This window comes from Pseudorasbora parva, chromosome 22 (genome assembly GCF_024679245.1).
Source record: "Pseudorasbora parva isolate DD20220531a chromosome 22, ASM2467924v1, whole genome shotgun sequence".
Classification (NCBI taxonomy): Eukaryota; Metazoa; Chordata; class Actinopteri; order Cypriniformes; family Gobionidae; genus Pseudorasbora; species Pseudorasbora parva.
In genome coordinates this window covers 4,377,362-4,401,957 of record NC_090193.1, presented here as the reverse complement: position 1 = coordinate 4,401,957, position 24,596 = coordinate 4,377,362, and the positions used below count along the sequence as shown (strand labels likewise).

The window sequence follows — 24,596 nt, the reverse complement described above, 5'->3', positions numbered from 1 at the left end:
TTTACATTGAGTGTGCTTTTAAAATAATAAAATAACTTAAGAACTTACATTTAAAAGTATTTCAGGATATTCAAGCACTAAATGTCCTGAGTATTGCTTTTACTATTCATAATGGACAACTCAAGTTTTGTTCTTTGTTTATTAGTTATATTATTTTATTTTATTTCATACAATAAGAAACGGTTGTAACATCGTGACGATAAAAAACGTATTCGCTAAAATATTGTCGAAAAATTACAAAATACTATAATCACAATATTCTTTTTTAACAATCACAATATTTTACATGCACAAAACATTAATATGCATGTGAATGGGTTATTAAAACATTAATAACCTGTTCACCATGATGAGGAAATCACCATGTGAGCATATGAACAGCATGTTTAAACACATTGTAAAACAAAAATGTAAACAGCAGAACAATCATGAATCACCAAATATTTTGGATGAAAAAAAACTAAATAGAAAAGGTAGCACGAGCTGTAACTCTTGTCTACGTGTATTTCAGTGGTTTTTAGTCAAGAGGAAGACATTAATAAAAATATTATTTTAAACTATTAGATCCAGAATTCAAAACCACTGAACAAGCATTGGCCATGAATGCCATATCATTATAGCTACTTAGATAGAAGGAACTTATTTTATTCAACAGCAGTTGGTAAGAAATGACTCTGTCCTCAAAACATCTGGAATTGCTTTAGATATGGCTGTTACAAACATGTCCTCACTCCTCCCATGTCAAGAGGAGCTTTACAAACATATTTTATTTATAGTCATCACATTCACTTTTTGAATCAGGCACAGAGTAAGAAAAATAATAAGTTATACTATGTAAGATGAGTTCTTTTGCTCACTGGGACAGTGGAGTTGAGGGTAATGGTGTGTTTCAGCTCCAGCATGTCATCTCTGACTCTAGTGTGTGTGTGTGTGTGTGTGTGTGTGTGTGTGTGTGTGTGTGTGTGTGTGTGTTAACTAGTGTTAACTGTGAAACTATTCCTGTAATTGAATTATCTGTGCAAGCGCTGCACACATATAATTACTGCTGAAAAAAAACTATAGTTTATTTTTTGTTTATTAACCTGCTGATAAAAGATGCCTTAAAGATAATTATGTAGATATATTGCTATTACAAACAACACAAGAATATATAAAAATACTAAAAAATAAGATTTGAAACAAAAATAAACATTTAGGGTATAGCATGCGTACGGCGGTACTAAAACACATCTTAAACGTAATTTTTGAAATAATGCTGTCATAATCAGGAACATGATTGTACCGACTTGAAAAGGCTTAAAACCCTGTTCACACGAAGAACAATAACTATAATGATAATAATGATAAAAATCATTATAAATATAAAAGAATAGCAAGAGTCCAGTCCACACCACAAAGATAACGCAGATGGCGCAGAGAATGATATCCTTGGAATCGATTCAAAACTATTTTTTTCCAGCTGATGAACTATAGAAACACTGACAGTCAATCAGAATCCATCTTGCTTTAAAGAGCTTGAAAATTTAACAGTGCAGTGTGTAGTATTTATGAGGATCTATTGACATAAATGCAATATAATATACACTGCTGTTTTCAGTGGTGTATAAAAACCTTACATAATGAACCGTTATGTTTTTATGACCTTAGAATGAGCCGTTTCAATCATCATACACCTCGGGTCCCTTACAGTGAAGTCAACATTTTGTGCCGTCATGTTTCTACGGTAGCCCTAAACGGACAAACTGCTCTAAAGAGCGCTAGATACTCTCTGCTGACGACATCTTTGTCCTGTGTCAGCCACCGTAGTTTCTCAGGATGGGTGATTGCAATTCGCAACCTCACCACTAGATGCCACTAAAATGTACACACTTTAATTATTTTGTGATTATGTCAACTGCTTTAAATGCTTGAGCTCTTTAAAGAAGGATGCATTCTGATTGGCTGTCATTGTTTTTATAGTTAACAGATGAAAGCGATTGCAACAATATCGTTTCTCTGTGCAGTTTTCATTATATCCGTGGTGTGGACTGCTATTCTTTTATATTTAGAAAGATTTTTTTTAACTTTGTTACTGTTATAGTCATCTTCCCTAGTGTGAATGGGCCTTTAAGCATCCATAAAAAGACTGGGTCTCATTCGCAAAAAACTGCACAGATTATTTGTATTTATATGCACAGAAGAACTTCTGAATTTTTCATTATAAAATATTCTGAATGAGTGCTCGCATGACCGAGGTGAGTAATGTGTCGAAAACACGGCCAGGCCATGGCTGCATCTGAAATTGCATACTTCCCTACTATATGAAAGAGAGAGAGAGAGAGAAAGAAAAAAAAGAGAGTAGGCAAAGAGTACCCGGATGACCTACTACTTTTGGTGAGATTCTAAAGAGTGATGGACACTTTAGTTTACTATCCCATGAGGCCACTGGAGAGGATTTGTGAATGGCAGTGAAGCGACACAACTGCTAGGTCACGATAATGACAGCATGGCGGATAAAGTATATCCAGATTACATTTATAGCACACAGTATTACTTAGTCAAAATAAGCACCGACTCAAGAGAATATACAATTTGGGATGCAGCCCAAGTTCATAGAAGAGCTTTCCACACTCCCTTCACTGTCGTTGTGCTCAGCAAACATGACACTCTCTAAAGACACGCTTTCAGAGATTACAGACCTCTGACTGGCCAGCTGTACATGCGCGCATCTGTGTGTGTGTGTGTGTGTGTGTAACAGTTAGAGAATGAGACCCATGCCATTAGATAAAAATCTCACTGTGTTTTAAATGATAAATCAGTACTGTTTTAAATGAAGACAACTTTCTGTTTTGCAAATCATAAGTTTAACATTATGTTCATAGATCATAAGTTAATGACCTGGCTTCATACATTCACTAAAATAACAGGGACGTGTTGCCTACTGTAAACGTCATTACACAAATGTCTCAGAAAATATGCAACCTGGTTTCATAATTCAATGAAATTCATTCATTTTACAGTAAGTGTTTTCCAGGCCACTGGATTGAAGTTACATCGTGACAAATTCGACGTGTTTCTGCTTCCTGGTCAGTCGACTAGTTGCAGAGTCTTTGGATCGCTGTAAACCATCTGAACTTGCAGCACACGACACTTTAGAGTCCTGCTGTGTTTTATCACAGCTCTTCCTTTGTTCACTGCGTCCTCGTGCCCTAAAGCCAGCCTCCCTCACGCCCCCACAGGAATGGCTCCTTTCCCCCGGCCTTCTCTTTTTCACATCGCCGATACTGGCTGTTGTATCTGCAGTAGAAGCTTGGTCAGGATTGCCTGTGGAACCAACAGGATTGCGAATGTTCCCGACAGCTTGCATGCGCCTCATGTGGCTGCTCTCACTCAGAGGGTCACTGAGCCTGTGCTCGCGGGACCTGCGTCTGGGCTCCATCTGATGAGCCCTGCTCTCGCTGCTGCTCCGTTTAGGCAAACCCGACGCCTGGCGCTTCTTCTCCAGGAGTGGACTCAAGCGTGTGTGGTGATGGTAGGCATAAGAGCGGCATGATCCGTTCAAGATGGGATACTGATTCTGGCAATGTAGACAGGTACAGCTTGAAATCTGAAGGGTGGCCAAAGAGGAGAGTAACGCCAAAGGGAACGCGCGCTGACACTGGAGGATGCATTTAGGAGAGCTGAGGCTGAGATGAGAAGACGAGTGAGGCAAATGGCGAGCTTTAGGTAATGGGCCGTTAGATTTGCTGCCGTCTTCTTGGACGCTTTGGATCTGATGCCATTCCATCTGCAACAGCCGGTCCAAGTATCTCTCGAGCTGCCCGACGGGCTTGGGTCGAGGAGCGCCCTTGCCGTCCGTGTTCAGGTACACCGCTAACTGTTTGAGACTCCAAGAATTGAAAGGAGGCGGTAAGAAATCTGGATAGCTTCCTCTGAACTTGTCCTGTCCGCATCGGGAAGGATGAAAGTCAGACGGATCTATGACCTCTGCACGCAGGTTGAGGTCAGGCGGAGCGATCTGAGCGGGAAGCACAGAATATCTTTCTGAATCTGAGAGGTCGCTGGCGCTGTCCTCATCTCTGGCTTTACTTTGCAGTGTACAGCCCTCATCTTCATCTTCTCTCAGCACTTTTACAGGCCTTGCACTTGAACCTTTACCTCTGCCACCGCTCTCTTTTGCACCATCGCTGTTTTGTCTTTGTCGTCGCTCCTTTTGTCGGTTTTTAGAAGTCGCATGAGATTTGATCTTTGTGTCGTGTTGCCTTGAGGAGCCAAAGGAAAAGTCTTAGAAAATGATCTGTTTTACAGTGTTTAATTATTGACGTGTATAATGTAATGCATGTATTTATTCATAGTTCTTGTCTTATTGTAATAATTAATTGTAGATTGTAAAATACAGCCATTATTGATCTATGTGCCATATCTTACCTGTTTGTGGTGTTCGCCATGATCAACATTTTGTCAGGTCTTGTCCTTATTAACCTTTGCTGCGAATCCTGTAGAGAGAAAGGAAAAAAGCTCGTACACTTCCCAGGATGTGTTTAATATCTGCCCCATTATGCTCTTTTAATGGTTTCTAATTTAGTTTTGGTGTCTCCCTCATGTTTCCCCATCCAAGGTTAAAAAACATTCTCATAATATCCTGCTGTGATTGGTTGACCTCTACAACCCGTGTGTTGGAAACCAAACGCCCATCAGCATATCTTAATTTCAGCTCTTCTTCAGCACTTGATACACAGTTATATAAACAGTATCAATGGTGTCAGTTTAAGCCTATCAATCTCATCCTTTGGAAGTGTATCAAAGGTCCACTTTAGACCTGGTATTAAGATGCGTTTTGGTCGATCAGATAACAAGTAGACAAGGGAGACGCATTCCCGTTAATACCTGGTGTTTTAATCCATCTCTTTTGTCCACTTTCATCCACTTCTGTCCTGATTTCTTTGAGGGGAGGGTCTATGGGCGGGTAAATGTATGGGTTTATTCAGATCTATCCATCTAATGGATGAAATAAGCTCACATATTTTAGATATGAACACGAGATGATGGAAAAACACATGAACAGCAGCTTTAGTTTCTGCTCTGACAGCAGCAAGACTACGCCAAACGCTGTGAGTGTGTGTTAGACATCAGTAATGGTGAGAGAACGCTGTGATTGGTACATTTTTTTGGCTTCAAATCGAATTTGGGTCTTTAGCCAACAAAGCTTTAAATTAGGTCAGTGTAACTATTTTAGGCCCATTATGTTTACGCATTAGGTCAGTCTGCGGAGAGAAGACGGTCTTTTGTGGCTGTCCGAAACATATTCAACCACATGAGAGTTTACACAACGAAAACAATCCTGTCAAATGTGTTTTAGACTACCGCTGGAATTGGTGGAAAGTGGAAAAGCTCTAAACTTTTTAGACCCCATTTACACCTGTATTTAGTATCGTGACTCGTGAACAACACAAACCAAACTCGTCCAGTCTCAACTTCAACAACAGCGTTTGAGGGGCAAAGTAGTCGAGTTTTGTTCAAGATAATTAAAGCAACAGATTTTCAAAAACAGAGAAATATGTAAAAGTATGGTATTTGTGGTAAAAGGCGCCCCTGCTGTTGGGACTAAAGGCACCATATTTAACATGATATAAATTAAGGTGGACACCCACCTTAGATATAATCACTATATTTATAACAAAACCATCATATTTAAAAATATGATGTTAAGCATATCATAAAATATGGTTTAATGTCACTACCATAAATCTATATTAAATTATGGGATCTCCTTATGCTTTCAGAATCTTTACTTTTTAAAATTATTTTGTTTCTGTATTTTTTTTATATATATAATTCTATATTAACATATTTTAATGATAGTCGCCTATATTGAACAAAAATGAATTGTATTTAATAAAACAGAAAATAGTTCAAACTATGCTAAAGTGATTGTTTTGAACAAGTATTAACTCAGACATGATGAAAAACATGTTCTTTTAGCTGAAGTGTATCAGTGTATCTTTTGCCTGTGCTTTTACCTCTGGGGTAAAAGGTCCTCCTCACCACCTCATACAATAATACGATTTTTAAACGAAATTATTTATTTAAACACAAATGCTGTTGCTCAATCAATGTTTAATACAAACAAACATGTATATTTTTTCTGCAATCATAGACTATAGGAGTAATGAAAAGCAAATGTTGTACTCTATGTGGATGCCTTGCAGAAGTCCAGTATCAACAAAGGCACAGGGAAAAGACGGATAAAACATGAAAAACAAATAAATTATTATAAAACTCCATATTAGCCTATCTGCACTCTGATCTTTGAAACTTTGCAGACCTTTTACATTCACAACCAGCTCTATTACACACAACGTGTGCGGTAAATTTTATTGCATAAGATTGCATTAAATAGAATTATTATTAAATTAAAAAGTTTACACACAAAAATTGCTGTTGGATGGGCTACTCACAGGTTCAGATGACAGGCTGATGCCACTATTCGGTGGTGGACGCAAAGGCACCTTTGTGGTTTTCTTGCTTTCAATGAAAAAGTAAGGTTGGTCAAGATCAGAAATAAATGGATGATCGCTGAAGTACAGCCCATGCTTTCAAAAACCAATAAGAATTTGGTTACAATTTTAAAGATGCTTTGCCACTTATTCAATTCATCATAAATGCACGACCTGACAGATAAATAACACATGACCTGAATTGAAGGAAGGTTTTGTTTATTCTTATTACCTTGGTGCATGTCCCAGAGCTTTAGTTTTTGTTCCATCTAAAGCAAGACGCTTACTCTGACTATTGTGCACGGTGCTCTCCAGTAAGACCGTTCCCCTCACTGGCATTTCTCAACGATCTCCTAAACGGATGAATTCTCTTAGCATTAAAGCCACGGAGTCTTTTGATTTGACGGTTTGTCCATTTTTCTCGTTGATGTGAGGTTCACTCCCACAGCTCCTTTAATCCTCTGTGCATCAGTAAATAATTCAGCGACGACCGGATCAGTCTGTCTGTAATGAGATGCATCAGTCAAATTAGGCGTTCTGCTCGATTCTGTCTCGTGCACTAATCGATATGGGGTTAGTTGTCTTAAGCCTGTAAATGAGGATATTTACGCAGGCGTGTATTCCAGATGTGAGGATGCTGAAGGGCGCATTGTTATGTGGGAAATGTAGTTATAGCCTGCCCTACAGTCAGAGTGCCAGGCTCCTGTATAAGCGAGCGACGCGCCCAAAAACAAGCCCAAGCGCGATATTAACTGTGGTCCTCGTCCGTTTCGCATTGCTCTCGTGAATGGAGATTGACGTGTTAGCGCTATTGCATTGTTTATGGACAGGCAGGACGTGAGAATGTTTCATCTCATGTACAGTGGTCTAATAATAATCATTGGTGTGGCAGTTTCGACTACACCTCCCTATGGGATCAGTAGTTAAATGTCATAGGCGCTTGATCTCTGCGTATATTATTACAGTCACTCTAAGCGAAGAGGTCGTCTCCACTTTAAAATTAATATGTTGTGTGTTTATTAGTTTTACCTGGACATTCCGAGGGTATTCTTGGTAAAGTTGCCGTAACTGAGGTAAGAACCTGTCGCCAGATCTAGAGACGTCAACTATTCACACAGGTGTTTATGTTTTAAGGCGTAGGTGAACATAGCCTAATGATGAAATGAATAGAGCTTACATAATGAAATGAATCATAAAATATAGAGAATCAGATAGTAATGTGAAATGGGATATGTTGTAAATGGACACATTTGAGAAGAAAAAGAAACAATTCTGGTCAAGCTCGGATAAATAATTTTAACAGTAGTTAATGAAATGGAAGATTAAACCTATCCACCCATTTTGGTACAGATTCTATAACTGATAACTGATACATTTAACTTTTCACTACATTATTAAAAAGTAAAGATTCTGAAAGCATTGAAGGACATCCCATAATTAATCATGTTATAAGTAGCCTACTAGTACTACATTACTGATACTCTTTACATTTCCATTGTCACTGAATTATTTTTATTATTATATATTTTATTTCTTGTGCTGATTTGCTAAAACGTAAAAAATAAAAAATAAATGCTTAACAGGTGAAAAACTGATTACAGGGTGGAAGTGCAGTGTTGGGGAGTAGTTACATGTAATTAGATGATGTAATGTTACAATCACTGAGGAAAAAATGTCATTAAATTACAGTTACTTGAAAATGTTAATGATTACAAAGGGGGTTACATCTTAATATTTTCTGTAAAAAGCTATGATATGTTGAATAATATTGTGTTGCCTCCTGCCAATTAAAGGCCATTAATAAAGCGATGTTATTCTGATGCTTTTGATTGTTACCCATTTTAATTTCGCAGCGCACCACGTCTGCCAGATACGTAAATATTTGCTGAAATCTTTAGGCTACAACCTGTCTGAGAGTTGCCACCAAGTGATAAAAAGGCATTTTAGTGCTGGAAATGAGAAGAGCAATCAAACAGTAATCAAATGTAATCAATCAGTTACATTATTTTAATAAAGTAATTTGAGTTTAAAATAAAGTTTGATGGGTGGGTGGATAGATGGATGGGTGGGTGGGTGGATGGATGGATGGATAGATGGGTGGGTGGATAGATGGATGGGTGGGTGGATGGATGGGTGGGTGGGTGTTTGGATGGATGGATGAGTGGATGGATGGATGGATTGAGGCAATACATTGAGGGAAAAAAACTAAATCCTTGATTATAACTGTTGAAATAAATGTAATTATTTAAAATATACACACACACACACACATTATTTATATACTGTACCCAACAATGGAAATAAAACATACATATAAATGTTGTATTTTTCACAAAACTGGGCACAGATGGGGACAGTAGAAAAATTGATGGTTGTTCAAAATGCTGTTTTTTTTTTATTTTTTATTTTTTATCAAGTTTTAATTGTGTTATTTATGGCTAAGACAGTTTTAAAATTGATATTGTTCAACATATTAAGATAGTAAGATCCTGATGTTTACACAAAAGGCTCCGAATCTCGAATGACACCTTTACATCAACATAGCAAAGTCTGTTACTGAAAATTGCCTAAAAATCTTTTAGTTCTGGCAAAAGTTTGGATATCTTCTTTTTATATATAGAACATGAGTGAACACAACAAAATGCAACAAGTACCCTAGATATCAAGTTTAGATTTTACAGATGTTTTTCCATCCTGCGATGTGTTGTAGTTTGCTATGTGGTAAACTTTGTGTGTTGTAATATGCATCCTATGGAGAAGATTGCGTTGGATTTTACTATGACATTATATCGAATATACAGTACCGACAAAAGTAACTATTATATTGTTTTTGAAGGAGGTCTCTTATACTTATCAAGCCTGCATTTATTTGATGAAAAATACAGAAAAAAACTGTAATATTGTAAAATATTATTACAAGTTCAAATAATGGATTTTATTTTAATATACTTAAAAATATGATGTATTCCTTTGATCAAAGCTGAATTTTCAGTATCATTACTCCAGTCTTCAGTGTCACATGACCCTTCAGAGATCATAATGCATTTTTCAGGTACGGAGCACCACACATGACGTGCACGGGGGAAAAAATTTATTTAATCGTGCGCACGATTTACTAATTAATTCCCTCTATTCATAAACGGTGGGCACAATCTATAAATCAAAGGAACAAATTAGTAAGCCATATTCACGATTTAGCCTATTTTTTTTCCTGCATGTCATGTGCGGGGCTCCATATTCAGGAATCTTTGATGAACAAAAGAGAATTTACTTAGAAATAGAAATCTTTTACCCATGTCAGCAGTCCATTTTTGAGTAGGAATTGCTATATCTTCTGCATATGTTCTCCTTTTGCTCATAGTGCGTGCAGTGAGAATGGAATCCCATCCGCATGGGTCTGGACCAGCCTTGCAGTTCACAAGCGGTTTTCATGAAGTATCAAGACCTGTCAAGACCTTTCATCTTCGGGACATCTACAACACCAAACCGCTTCCACAAAGGACTCCGGTGGCAATACGGCCTCCCAGCCCAAAACCAGGCCCACCTCAGGAGCCCGGCGTCCGGCGTGGGCCGTCCTGCGAGCCGGAGCCAAAGCCCATCATGAGGAGACGGGCTAAATCTCTGTCCTCCTCCACGGACGAGCTCGTCTGCAGGAACGTGCAGGTCCGCTTTGTAGACTCCTTAGGGTTGGAACTGGAAGATGTGAAGTTCTTCAAGGCCAGCGAGGACCCTCAGGTGCCGGTCCACGTCATCACGAGACTGCTGGCGAGTTCTGAGCTGGCCTCCAGGAAAAAGCTGGAGCTCTCGCTTCCCTACTTCCAGCCGTCTTTCCCTGACAATATGTGTGCGGAGTCTGGATTCCTCAAGCGCTTGTGCCAGCAGCGGGTTTGCCTGGAGCAGATGTTTTACTCCGAGCTGGGAATTATAGGCACTGTGCAAGTGCTGAACCTGGCCTACGAGAAAGAGGTTACGGTGCGCTACTCGTTCACAGACTGGAAGAACAGTGCGGAGAGTAAAGCGAGCTGGCTCTCCACCGTCCGCAGAGACAGGCTGGATCCAGAGTCGGACGTGTTTCGTTTTCACCTGCCTGTCCCACCTTTCATCATGCAACCAGGTGCCACGCTACAATTCGCCATCTGCTTCCGGGTCAGAGGATCGGAGTACTGGGACAATAATGCTGGCTGTAATTATAAACTGACCTGCCAGACGTACAAACTGACGGTGCCCAGAGAGTGCACTGTAAAAAAATACCCATCAAATTTACGGTAAAAAACCGGCAGCTCTGGTTGCCAGAACTTTACCGTAAAAAATACGGCAGTAACGTTTTAGGTTTTACGGGACAACAGAATATAATTTAAAGGTTTATAATGTGGTAATTACGGTTAAAAATGGTTTATTTTACAGTTAAAAACCCTATAATTTGAAAGTTTATATTGAAATAATTATGTGTACACAGTACACTATAAAACAATAATGGTAAAAAAAATTTTTATTGAACTGAAATATTAAATTACCAACTTATTGAAATGCTAATATCTGTTATTTTCCTTTTATATAATTTGACAATCACCAATTATAGTGGTGATGAGAATCACATGATGAATCAAAGCTCATCACACGCAGCTTTTGAAGGGACAATATTAACATATAGAAGGTGCACACACAAACACTAAACACCAAACACCATCATGGTAACACACATGATGTTTTAAAAATGCAATAAACATTAATTTAACAACATTAGATGTAACATAAAACCTTAATGAACATATGTGATTAGAAAAAACTAAGAAGAAACAGTTAATTCAATGAAAATGCATCAAATGTGAAGTGTCACGTGGGGAATTCTGGGAATGTCAATTTACGTTTTTTCACTGTTAATTACACAATGACCTGTTCTTTTTCACTTCGAAAAACTGTACATTTAACGGTGTTTTACTGTAAAATAAAATAAAATGTATAAACCTTTAAATTATACAGTTTTGAACTGTAAAATAAATGGTTTTTAACCATATTTATTACATTATAAACCTTTAAATTATATGCTGCTGTCCCGTAAAACCTTAAACGTTACTGCCGTATTTTTTACGGTAAAGTTCTGGCAACCACAGCTGCCGGTTTTTTACCGTTAATTTTATGGGGATCTGTAAAAAGTGTAGACTGTAAAAAAAACTACAAAAAACTGTTATTTTTACAGGAAAACGCTGGCAGCTGTGGTTACCAGAGAATTATGAAACTATGCGCACTAAGAAATTCAAAATTAAGTCTGTGGTTAGAGGAGGCACTGTTTTTTTTTTTATTAAAAATAAATAGAAAACCAGTAAGTATTACATTAAAATGTAAAGCATAAGATATATGTATGTAAACTGCATATACATTTTCAATGCATTTGGATTATTTTTACATAGACAAATTAATAAACTGAAGGTGATTGATAAATACCAGTTATACGTAAATGAAACAGTTAGGAATTATGTAAAAGTACACAGAAAACGCCTATGTTAAATGAACACTTCCTAGTGTTGATGTGTGTGCTCACTAATGAGTTAAAGTACCATTGAAGCAGTGTTGAAGTTAATGAGATAATTAATTGATGATTGAACATTAATGATGAACACCTGATGATAATGAGCAGAATCACTGAAGGACAGAGAAACACGAGAACTACGACTGACTTCAGCCACAGCTTTAGATGAAATCAACTGAAGATAAAATAAGCATTACAAACAGCATTACCAGCTTCACACATTACTAACCAGACTGACTTTCTTGTTGTAATTTCTGTTTTCATTAAAATAATAGTTTTATATAAAGTCACCATGATGGTGAGCAGTGTTTGCTTTAGTTGGGCTCTTGACCCTTGACTCTCCAACATTAGTTTTCTGGCTGCTTTAACTGTGTTTGTAAAGCACTTTTGTTATGGCATGGAAAGTCAAAAAACCATGGCCAGGTGATTTGGCTCTTTAATGATGATTATATTAATCATCATGTAGTGGCTGAATCACTAAACTGATTCAGATTCTAATGCTCTGGTTATAGAGGTAATCTGTTAATTGTGTAGCATGCGTAATAAAAGCCTTGTGGTTTACATTATAAACTCATGCATCATTGTGGCAATCAAACAATTTGCAGGACCAAAAAAAAAAAAAGGTTTAATCTACGGCATTGTTTAGACAAACACAGACATCAAGAATCAGTGTGTGCATCTCTACAATGGTGACAAAAAAATAAAAAAGATAATCACAATTCAGATGCATAATTTATTCATGCCGCAATGCATGCTGGGACCCATTGGAGAGTTTTGATTGGTGGTACCCAGCATGCATTGCGGCATGAAGCTTTTCATTGATTGTCACCATTGTTGAGATTCATACACTGATTCTTGATATCTGTTTGTGTCTAATAATTGCCATAGATTAAAACTTTTTGTGCACTATTTTTTTTAATTCTGCATATTAGATTGCCACAACAGTGCTCATGCTATAGAATCAACTGGCCACTATTATGATTAAACAAAATTAATAACACATAAACAGAGTCTTAGACTCTGAACATGACCACTGATCACTAGATGATGATTATAAAATCATGAACAAAGAGACAAATCATCTGACCATGTTTTTGCTTGGCTTTCCATGCTGTAACTAAAGTGCTTTACAAACACAGTTAAAGCAGCCAGAAAACTAATGTTGGAGAGTCAAGGGTCAAGAGCCCAACTAAAGCACACACTTCTCACCATCATGGTGACTTCATATAAAACTATTATTTTCAATAAAACAGAAATTACAACAAGAAAGTCAGTTTGGTTAGTAATGCATGAAGCTGGTAATGCTGTTTGTGGAGTTGTTTAATCCTCTGATGAGATCTTCAGAGATTTAATGTCTTCTTTTATCTTCAGTTGATTTCATCTAAAGCTGTGGCTGAAGTCAGCTGTAGTTCTCGTGTTTCTCTTTCCTTCAGTGATTCTGCTCATTATCATCAGGTGTTCATCATTAATGCCCAATCATCTCTTAATTATCTCATTAACTTCAACACTGCTTCAATGGTACTTTAACTCATTAGTGAGCACACACATGAACACTAGGAAGTGTACTATTACATAAATCTTAACTGTTTAATTTACGTGTAACTGGGATTAATCAGTCACATTCAGTTTATTAATATAATTAAATAAATCTTACCTGTTTCATTTATAAATGATTTACAAATAAGATTTTTATTACTGATTCTTAGATAGTGATTCTTAGTAAGTTGATTAATTTGTTTGTTAAAATTAAATAATCCAAATGCATGGAACATTTAAATGCAAATCAAATACATGTTTAGACATTTTTAAGTGCATAAACGTGTAAAGTGACTTACATTTTTAAAAACAACTGCCAAAATTTTTAATTGTCACAATATTTGCATGTCAAATTAACAAAATAGTTTTTACAGTATTTTCTCAAAAAACGTACAGGTTTTTAATACCAATATTTGTAGTTGTATCAAATAAAATGTATTATAATCACATGTTGTAAATATAACAAAATATTCTGTTTAATAGTTAACAAAAGTTCACTGTGATTCAAACAAAAAATATATGATTTTGGGTTTTCTATACTTTTCTTTTGGGATTTTACATTGTTTTTCTGTAAATTTCACGGGCATAAGGTTAGATCTATTGCAGTTATTCACCGTATATAGTACGGAAAATTTGTGTTAACCAAATAACAGTTTTTAACTGTAGCATTTTTACAACCTTTGACCGTTGAAATCACAATCATTTTTTACAGTGTGTGAAGACAGCCTGGTGCATTTCATTTGACTCTCACCTCAAGTTGTTTCAAACCTGTATGAATTTCTTTCTTCAGCTGAACACAAAGGAAGATATTTTGAAGAATGTCAGTAACCAAACCGTTAACTGGAGCCATTGACTTAGAAAAAAAACATACTATGGAAGTCAATGGCTCCAGTTAACTGTTTGGTTACTGACATTCTTCAAAATATCTTCCTTTGTGTTCAGCTGAAGAGAGAAATTCATAAAGGTTTGAAACAACTTGAGGGCGAGTAAAGGATGACAGAATTTTCATTTTAAAGTGAACTATCCCTTTATAGAGCCAACTTTTTTGCACAATGGCTCTAATATCAGGACTGACTGCCACCCAAGAATGATTCGCTTGCAGTACATGTTCAGTTCTGTGTTATTACTGCAGGAGGAGACTTTTATCTTTAAATGTCTCTTTTTTATAATAGAACAATCTTCATGGACATTCTTTCAATCCCTTTAGAACTCAAACGCTCGTCCGCCAAGATACTGCACGTTATAGCGCTATTATAATCATTGTTTTCATTGTTATTTATGGCTATTTTCACAGCTATCTCTTTAAGAGTAGGTTTTGTTCCCAGACAACAACATAGGGCCCTATTTTACCTATCTGAGTGCATGGTCTGAAGCTCATCCACTCATCCGCTAGTTTTAAGATGGGGAAAATGGTCTGCGTGCCGGGCTCATGGTCTAAAAGGGTCGTCCCTAGTCTCTTAATGAGTCATGGGTGTGTTTTGGACTTAACGTGCAATAAACCAATCAGAGTCTCATCTCCCTTTCCCTTTGAAAGCCAGTTGCACTCGTGCCATGGCAGATGTGCTATTTACAGAATTTGCGAGCAGAAAGATTGAACACTTTTGTATTTAATATTTAAACGTGTGTGTGTGTGCTTCTGCGCGTCCCTGTGTGTGTAATAAGCAGATGTGGGCCGGATCTAGGCGACACTTTTTTTCTGTCTGGGTTGTATAAAGATTATTTCTCTAAATATGTGATTGATTTTCCTGCATGTCTTCTACATGTATTTGGATTTATTTGGAACTAACACAAACATTGAACAATTGGGGATTAACAAAATTTAATAAATCTTGTAAAAAATATACATTGTTCAAGTTCAAGTTCAAGTTCAAGTTCAAGAGTTCAAGAGTTTTATTTGTCACATACACAGTTATACAGAATACAACCGGCAGTGAAATCTAAACAGGTCCGCTCCATGGACAGCAAATAACAATTAACAAAAAAAGCACAATAAATTATAAAATAGGGATAGGATAAAATAGGAATAGGATAAGGTGCTATATATATATACATATGTAGAATTATGAATAAATCAAGTAAAAGAAATAAGAGATGTGGAATAAAATAAGTGAGATAAAGTAAACTGGAGACTATAAAAATAAATCTGTGGATAACAGAAGTGCAGGAGTGTAATGTGCAAACAGCATTATAATGAGTAGTGACATGAACACAAGAATAAAGTGCAGTGCAATATCAGTATGTGATATTAATGCATGCTCATTGCTCATGCATTAATATCAACTCAACATAACTCTAATTTATAAAGCAATTTCAAAGCCATAAAAAATGGACCAAAGTGCTATACATGTAACTATAAAAATCATTGAAACATAGAATAACAACAATGCACAAAAACAATAATTTAAAACACTCACATTTACATGTTCGTATCAGACCTGAATAAGAAAGCCTGATAAAATAAGTCTAAGGTGCAGTGTGTAGTATTTATGAGGATTTATTGACAGAAATGCAATATAATATAAATAACGATTGCAATGCCTAAATTATTTCACCCCATACAGCAAAACAAGGTTATTTATGCTCTTAAAGTTGGCATATTTAGAGAAGGGTACATTTGAGGGATCATTGTTTATGTTCCCTTGCATTGCTGCTCTTGCTGACCTTTGGCCGACAGAGATTCCTGGCATCTGAGGAAGGCGATCAATGCCCTCCTGACTCTACAGCTGTTAGGCCACATGATCAGGGCCTTTCTAAAAATACCCATCGCCTTTAAACCAATAGCAAAACTACTATAAGCACACCTTCACCTTTTCTATAACTCAAGTAAACAAAAGCACTTTTTATGTATATCTAAAATTATTGTCTTTTTTATGATTAAATGTGTGTGATTTTTTTATGTATGCGTTATCTTTCTTCAGTTGTATAACAATTAATAATTGTGAACAGGGGTGTGTTGACATTCAGAGAAAGCACCTCCGATTTAACTTTATTGTCCCCAGGCAGAAACTATTCTCCACAGTACTGCACTTGTTTAACACACACAAACACAACATAAAACAAAAGACATAATACAGGGGAGAAAAAATGAAAATATGATGTTTATCTGCTTACCCCCAGTGCATCCAACACGTAGGTGTTTTTGTTTCTTCAGTAGAACACAAATGAAGATTTTTAACTCCAACAGTTGCTGTGCCGGTCATAATGCATGTGAATCGGTAATGTTCTATGAGAGCAAAAAAAAAAAAAAAAAAAACATGCTTAGAAAACATGCACAAAGAGCCCTGTGGCTCATGACGACACATTGATGTCTTAAGACACAAAGCGATCAGTTTGTGTGAGAAATCGAGCCGTGTCGTCATTAGCCACAGGGCTCTTTGTGCATGTTGTCTAAGCATATTTGTTTTTTGTTTTTTTTCTCATAGAATTGTTACCCATTTACATGATGACTGTCACCGCAACGGTTGGAGTTACAAATCTTCATTTGTGTTCTACCGAAGAAACAAACACACCTACATGTTGGAAGCACTATAGGGGTAAGCAGATAAACGTCACATTTTCATTTTTGGGTGAACTATCCCTTTAAGGTATGTGATGGGATGGCTGATCCCTTACGAAACAAAAATATATTGCAATATATTTGAAAATATCATGCAATATATTCACATATATGGGATTTATATTTTCCAATATATTGCAATATATTGAAAGCGGCAATCATTTGTATATTTTGCAATATATTGCATGAATATATAATATATTTTTATAATACCATCAATATATTATTCCATATATTAAAATATATTTCAAGAAAATATATTGGTAAATATATTTTCCTTTCGTAAGGGGGGGGGGGAAGAGAAGACCAGGCCTCTTCCAAAGCCGTCGTCCTGCACCTCACCTGCGCCTTGAGGACAGTGGGGCTAGACACTCCTGTTCTATTGAAATTGCAACGCGTGTATTATCTGTTACATATCTCTGTTGTTAAGTTCTGTGAGGTTAAGCGTTGAAAGTCCCAACACTAGATTGGTTAATTTGATCCACTGCTGTGAGCAAACACTAGATGGCGCTGTGAGTCAGGCTGCATTTCTTCCACAGATGATTGTGGGGAACGGACAGAACAATACTATTTTTTTCTTTTTAGTTGGCTTTATTTTTTTTAATTATGTTGGACAATGTGTATCACAATATTCTGTATCACAAACTGTGGACTTATTTGCCAGCTTATGTGTGTGAAACAAACTAATGGACCCTTTTCACATTTCCGGGGTTCTCCGAAGCAGAAGTCATCATAGTTGGGTAGGTGAACCTCGGCAGCAAATATATCATTTTTGTATTCCTGCAAGTAAGATCAGCTGATATGCTTGTGTTTAATGCCCTTACTGAGAAATATCAACCCTGTGCTTCAGTGGCTCAGGCATCCATTTCTTCCGATGAAAGGAGGCTGACCCAGTTAAGGAGCTAATCTCGTATGCATGAGATTTAAATACCTTCATTAATATTAATAATGATGGGTTGTCGTGCAAATAACTAAGCGCAATAGCCACATACAAGAAGAGGTTAGATGCAGATCTCATTAAGAGTGATTGTAAATGGGAGGGAGTGGGTCTTGTTAGGGAGACGGATGATAATGGTATATGGCTGAGAACGCAAACCCATATTCTACATGTAGGCCATGTAACTTTTTATGGCTTTATTTAGGCCAGCCGTTCTGCAGAATGGGTTAAAAAGTCAGAGTTGGAAACATCTTGAGAAAATATTTTTTTTTTTCTCAAAAAAAAAAAAAAAAAAAAAAAAAAAAAAAAAAATGATGTATGCAAGTTTTATAAAATCCCAGGTAAACATTTCTAGTAATTCTGTTAATTCTCACATTGTATTTTCAGAAAGTTTTGGAATATTTTTCCTCTCAAATTTGTCACTACCAAAACACAATAATATGTTTATATACTTTATTATTTGTATACTTTATTAACAAGAGTTATATTGACCTATTAACATTTTGTTTACATCAACCTTGTAAATATATATGTTTGCTATTTTATTTTTGCAGTTTTCACTGGTAAATCAATAACAATTACAATTTTAACATTATTTCCAGTGTAATTTGTTGAGATTTGTTGTATTTTGAATCCGATCTTTCTTTTTAAAGGCATTAAGTTGCTCGTACTGATTTCAGAGTTAAGGATTCATTAGTTTGAACACACATTGAACCAAACGCTAACATCTATAGCTGATCATTCAATATAGTTTATTTATGACAGAGCATCCCATGTTCTGGTCACAACTGCACATTTCTGGACGTGACAGTAATGTTTTGGTAGTGACCACATCACATTAGAGAATTTTAACTCACACACTAAAATACTAAATACAAACATTTTTGGTTGTGGGAGAGCAGTTTGCACCAATTCTGTAGAATGGACAGACATCGACGCGGAGGATGTGACAAGCACTCATCATTACAAGCTCATTGTGTTATATCACACGTCAGTCACTCCTCACACCATTCATGCTGTCACCAATGTGATGGACATGCTGAACGTACACTGTTCTGCCAGCAGACCTGTGAAGCTGATGCAAATACAACTCTACTGAGAATAGATAATGTGTGACTGTTGAAATATTAAACATATCTGATGCTCTTACATAACCAGTGTTGATCTGACACAAAGGTGCTTTTGTCATTCACACATTGGGCCCTATTTTAACCGATCTGAGCACATGGTCTGAAGCTCACGGCACAGGTGCACTTACGGCGTGTCCGAATCCACTTTTGCTAGATTAACAATGGAAAAAATGGTTGGTGTGGCAGGAGCATGCTCCGAAAGGGTTGTCCCTATAGTCTCTTATTAAGTCATGGGTGTGTTTTGGGTGTAACATGCAATTAACCATTTAGAGTCTCATCTCCCATTCCCTTTAAAAGCCAGTTGTGCTCACACCATTGGGGAATTTGTGAGTGGAAAGACTGAACCATGGTCTAGAGTGAAATCCATTTATTTTTAATAATCCTGCAATATCTGCCTTTGATCTCATTGGTGTCTGGTCCACTATAAACGAGAAGTGAGAACTGTACTGTCTTTCTTACATCTCAAAGATGTCTTATTAAACAGGTTTGAAAATATTGCAGTGCTGAGACTGGCTCAGTTCATTTCCCTGACCTGCTTATACTTAAAGGGTTACTTCAGTGATTTAGCATTAAGCTTTGTATCAGTAGAAATCCGGTAGTATTTTCGAATGATTGTGCGTTCTCCCTTATATCCCCCTGAGACGAGAGATTTGTCTTTTTTATTTTTGGAAAAATGCTCCGATGACGAAAACATCGTCATTTTGTGCCATCAGATGATTTGGCCAGAGGCTAAAGACTACAGCCAGTAGGAGTTATTTCCGCATGTTATTAACCCGCCCATAGGGGGTGTGATCTCACTCACAGCGCTGAGCTCCGGCAGCCCCGCGGGCATTCATGTAAACGGAGCGGTGCAGAGAAAAGTGAGTGTTTCAAATTTTCAAATTAATTCCTATGAAAGGTTAAGCTTCCAAAGGCATGAAATGAAGAAGTGCCAGACTGAACCGAGCTGAGAACGACTGCTGCGCCTGCGTTTATCTCAGCTCTCGTGATGAATGTAATCTGACTCCTGCTGCGTTTGTACCGTGACTCTCACTCCCTCACATTATATTGAACAGACACGTTCAGTTTTTAATTGTAGTGTCTGTTCACAAACTGAACTAAATAATTTTATTATTATGAAAATGAACACAATGATAGGGGCGGTGCCGCGGTGGGCAAGTGATCCAGTGAACCGGTAGCAGTGGATTTGGATGCGATCCAGGGGTCGTCTGCGACAGCTATTTCCAGCCATGGGCGAGGCTAGCCCCTTTTTAGGGGTGCTTCAGCACCCCTACAACTTGGAGTAAGAAATTGTGTTATTTAAAATTTTTGGTAGTCTTTTACACGGTTAAATAATGTCCAAAACATACGCCGTAGTTTGTGGTTTAAAATGTGTGTGTTAAGGAGGAAAATGAAAACATCCCCACATAGCAAATGGTGTCATCCTCTTCTCTTCTTCTACTTCTCCTCTGTACCTGCACCGCTCAGCACGACTGTCATCCAGCGCGAAACACACGCAGGTGAGAACCTGCGATGTAGTGTTGTGATTGGTTGAAAGCTGTGACACTTCTTTCCTTTTACCTAGAGTTGTTCCGATTTTGAAACCATATCGGTGAGTACTGGAGTCAGTATCCTGAATCACCATGGTGGTACACCTATAATAAGTATTTATTCTCTGACTATTTTAGTCCGGCGGATCGCCACCGCTGTGGAGTAGCAAAGGACCTGGGTGGCTCGTCCATAGTCATAAAACTATGGTTTTAAAAAGTCATAAAAAATTGGGTGCTCAGCACCCCTAAAGCTCTGACCCTAGAATCGCCCCTGTTTCCAGCCAAAAGTTGTGTAGCGTGAGCTTGCCTTTAGTTACCAGAGTGAGTGAGAATTAAGCCGCTAAATCTCCAAATTCCAGGGAGTCACCCGTTTAAACAAACACAGAGCAGAGAAGAGTCTGCTGGAGAAAAGGGAACGAGACAGAGCTTGTAATAAAACAAGAATCAACATTACCATGGCTTTACGAAGATGGCAGCAACTTAAAATGATTTGATATGTTATAAACGTGACACAGAGATGTTGTTTTTCTCAACAGGTGAGCAAGAAGTTTTAATAAACAGATCAATTGTCATATACAACTGAACTCTAACTTAAAAACATTGTCACTGTAATTCATTTCATCATTTCATTGTGATTGCTGTAGCGCTGTATACTGAAATGAACCCTTTAATTAGTAGTGGATGTTTTATGAGCAGTATAACACAATTATCTGATATAAAGTCAGAACTCTGAGATATCATGCAATTGCAACTTTATAACTTGGAAATATTGAGATAAAAAGTCACATCTTTTAAAAAAATATATTCTGTGTTGGAAACAAACTTCCATATACTTTATTTTTATTTTATAAGTAACACCATTTTTTTTTTTTTTTTTTTTTTTTTTTTTTTTTTTAGTTTGTTTAAAAAAAAAAAAGTAACCCCGATTTATGCATGACATGACAAGTTTTAATATGAACTACAGGGATTAAGTCATTATGGGAGTAGTAGGTCTAAAGGTCTTAAAATTGCCACTGTGTAAAATTACACATTTCACATTGCAAATGAAGGTGGCTGTAAACAGTGTTTGTGTGTCTAAGTGTGTTGTTGGCACTAATAATCTTCTTTCATCACAGAAAGCGATGAATGTGACGCTGGAAAAAGCTTCAATACACATCATGTCATTTTGAAGAGTTGTTTGCAAGATAATATACACACACACACAGAGACACACACACACACACACACAATAAAATCTCCATTAAAAGGAGAGAAGCCTCAGCTTCTTAAAAGTGAATTGTTTTCTGTTAGTCATTGAAGGTGGAATTACATGCACAAAATGTTCCTCTTATCTGACAGACAATATCTTTGGGGAGAAACACACGACGTGTCTCTGTTCCAGCCAGCAGAAAGCGGTCAGAAGAATTTCCAGCCAGATTTCAGTCGCAGACGTGTTTGTCTGTGTAATTGTTTAAATGTGTTGAATGCAGCCCTTGACACAACTACTGTCTCCCCAGAGGAAGAGTTTTATCAGATGTTTATATGAAAATGATTTAGGAGAATCAATTGTTGTTGACTTATAATAAGAATGTACAGATCAGCGGCTGTATTCACAAAACATTTTGTCTTAGCACTAAGAATTCTAGCAGTAAAAGTTCTCAGTAAAGAGTTTTCTCATATAACCTATTCACAAAGCTCCTGAGAGCAGAGAGAAGTCTTAAGCTAAGAGAAAGGGTTGCTATGGATGATGTCATCACGCTTCTTAACTATGACCACAGTGATTGGCTGATATGGAGAGGGGGTCTTTGTTCATTTTTTAATCATATAAATGTTGTAGAATGAGGTATCATGTTACCATATTCAAATAAAGATTTTTTAACTAATGTAACTAATTAAACAAACATGTTCAGCTAATTGTCAGCCTCTTACATGTGTGCATCTCGAGAGATTGCAGAATTCAAGCAATAAATGATGTTTTATAAATAAAGTTCGAGAGGAGCTTATCATACACCGCCTTAGACTCACCGACCTCGACAGCCTTCAGCATCCCTCCACCACCCAGACTCCTTTCGGGGCAGAACTGGGTTTGGGATAAATTCTGAGCTCGCAGCCTCAATCTCCTCGGACAGCACGCCCAATAGGCTTCTTTTACTCTAGCCGATCATTTGTAGAGGTGAACTCGTGAAACAACTGTCACAGGTAATCAGACATTATTTCCTTTCCTTATTTAATAAATTAATATACAGGTCCTTCTAAAAAAATTAGCATATTATGATAAAAGTTTATTATTTTCCATAATGTAAGGATACAAATTAAACTTTCATATATTTTAGATTCATTGCACACCAACTGAAATATTTCAGGTCTTTTATTGTTTTAATACTGATGATTTTGGCATACAGCTCATGAAAACCAAAAATTCCTATCTCAAAAAATTAGCATATTTCATCCGACCAATAAAAGAAAAGTGTTTTTAATACAAAAAAAGTCAACCTTCAAATAATTATGTTCAGTTCTGCACTCAATACTTGGTGGGGAATCCTTTTGCAGAAATGACTGCTTCAATGCGGCGTGGCATGGAGGCGATCAGCCTGTGGCGCTGCTGAGGTGTTATGGAGGCCCAGGATGCTTCGATAGCAGCCTTAAGCTCATCCAGAGTGTTGGGTCTCGCGTCTCTCAACTTTCTCTTCACAATATCCCACAGATTCTCTATGGGGTTCAGGTCAGGAGAGTTGGCAGGCCAATTGAGCACAGTAATACCATGGTCAGTAAACCATTTACCAGTGGTTTTGGCACTGTGAGCAGGTGCCAGGTCGTGCAGAAAAAATCTTCTCCATAAAGCTTTCCAGCAGATGGAAGCATGAAGTGCTCCAAAATCTCCTGATAGCGAGCTGCATTGACCCTGCCCTTGATAAAACACAGCGGACCAACACCAGCAGCTGACATGGCACCCCAGACCATCACTGACTGTGGGTACTTGACACTGGACTTCAGGCATTTGGCATTTCCTTCTCCCCAGTCTTCCTCCAGACTCTGGCACCTTGATTTCCGAATGACATGCAAAATTTGCTTTCATCCGAAAAAAGTACTTTGGACCACTGAGCAACAGTCCAGTGCTGCTTCTCTGTAGCCCAAAAGTGTCTTGACCTGGGGAATGCAGGACCTGTAGCCCATTTCCTGCTCACGCCTGTGCACGGTGGCTCTGGATGTTTCTCCTCCAGACTCAGTCCACTGCTTCCGCAGGTCCCCCAAGGTCTGGAATCGGTCCTTCTCCACAATCTTCCTCAGGGTCCGGTCACCTCTTCTCGTTGTGCAGAGTTTTTTGCCACACTTTTTCCTTCCCACAGACTTCCCACTGAGGTGCCTTGATACAGCACTCTGGGAACAGCCTATTCGTCCAGAAATTTCTTTCTGTGTCTTGCATGAAAATCTAAATGAAACCATAAGACTGTTCTGAGCTCCAACATTTCACAGGTTGACCTTAGTGTGAGTATCTGCTCACGGTCCTTTCTGATCCCGTCCCTCCATGGGAATTCAAACCATATCATGTCAGCTATTGAGCATATATTTGCCCCTGTTGTGATTTTACTTTCATATGGGTTTACATAGACTTAATGGGCGCTATTTTATGGATCTGAGCTCATAGTCTGAATCCACTTTTGCTAGTTTAACAACAGAAAAAACTGTCAGCGCTCCAGGCTCATGGTCCAAAAGGGTCGTCCCTAGTCTCTTAATGGGTTCATTCGTATTTTTGCCATAAAGTGCAATAAACCAATCAGAGTCTCATCTCCCTTTCCCTTTAAAAGCCAGTTGTGCTTGCAAAAGACTTTTAACATATTAAAAATGTTTGTGTAATAGTCAGAGTGTATGCACGTTTTCCACCCACCATAGGCTCATATTACTAACACACCCTTTAAATAACAAAA

General features: G+C 37.5%; 2 protein-coding genes across 3 annotated transcripts; one reads left to right on the top strand and one right to left on the bottom strand.

The window, feature by feature from the left end:
* On the bottom strand, positions 1-7,536 carry fam217bb (family with sequence similarity 217 member Bb). 2 transcript variants are annotated; one of them, XM_067431866.1, is made up of 4 exons: positions 6,709-7,536; positions 6,438-6,500; positions 4,408-4,475; positions 1-4,241 (listed from the first exon to the last, which is right to left on the bottom strand). In XM_067431866.1, the coding sequence occupies exons 3-4, from the start codon at positions 4,434-4,436 to the stop codon at positions 3,029-3,031; spliced, it is 1,242 nt and encodes a 413-aa protein (XP_067287967.1). In that variant the 5' UTR covers positions 4,437-4,475; positions 6,438-6,500; positions 6,709-7,536; the 3' UTR covers positions 1-3,028. The 2 variants fall into 2 exon arrangements, with proteins under 2 accessions (XP_067287967.1, XP_067287966.1); XM_067431865.1 differs by having other exon boundaries at positions 6,438-6,504; positions 6,709-7,535.
* ppp1r3db (protein phosphatase 1, regulatory subunit 3Db) lies at positions 6,759-10,745 on the top strand. The gene is made up of 2 exons (XM_067432371.1): positions 6,759-6,882; positions 9,838-10,745. Exon 2 carries the CDS (start codon positions 9,852-9,854, stop codon positions 10,743-10,745), a length of 894 nt encoding a protein of 297 aa, XP_067288472.1. The 5' UTR covers positions 6,759-6,882; positions 9,838-9,851.
* Positions 10,746-24,596: the final 13,851 nt, after the last annotated feature.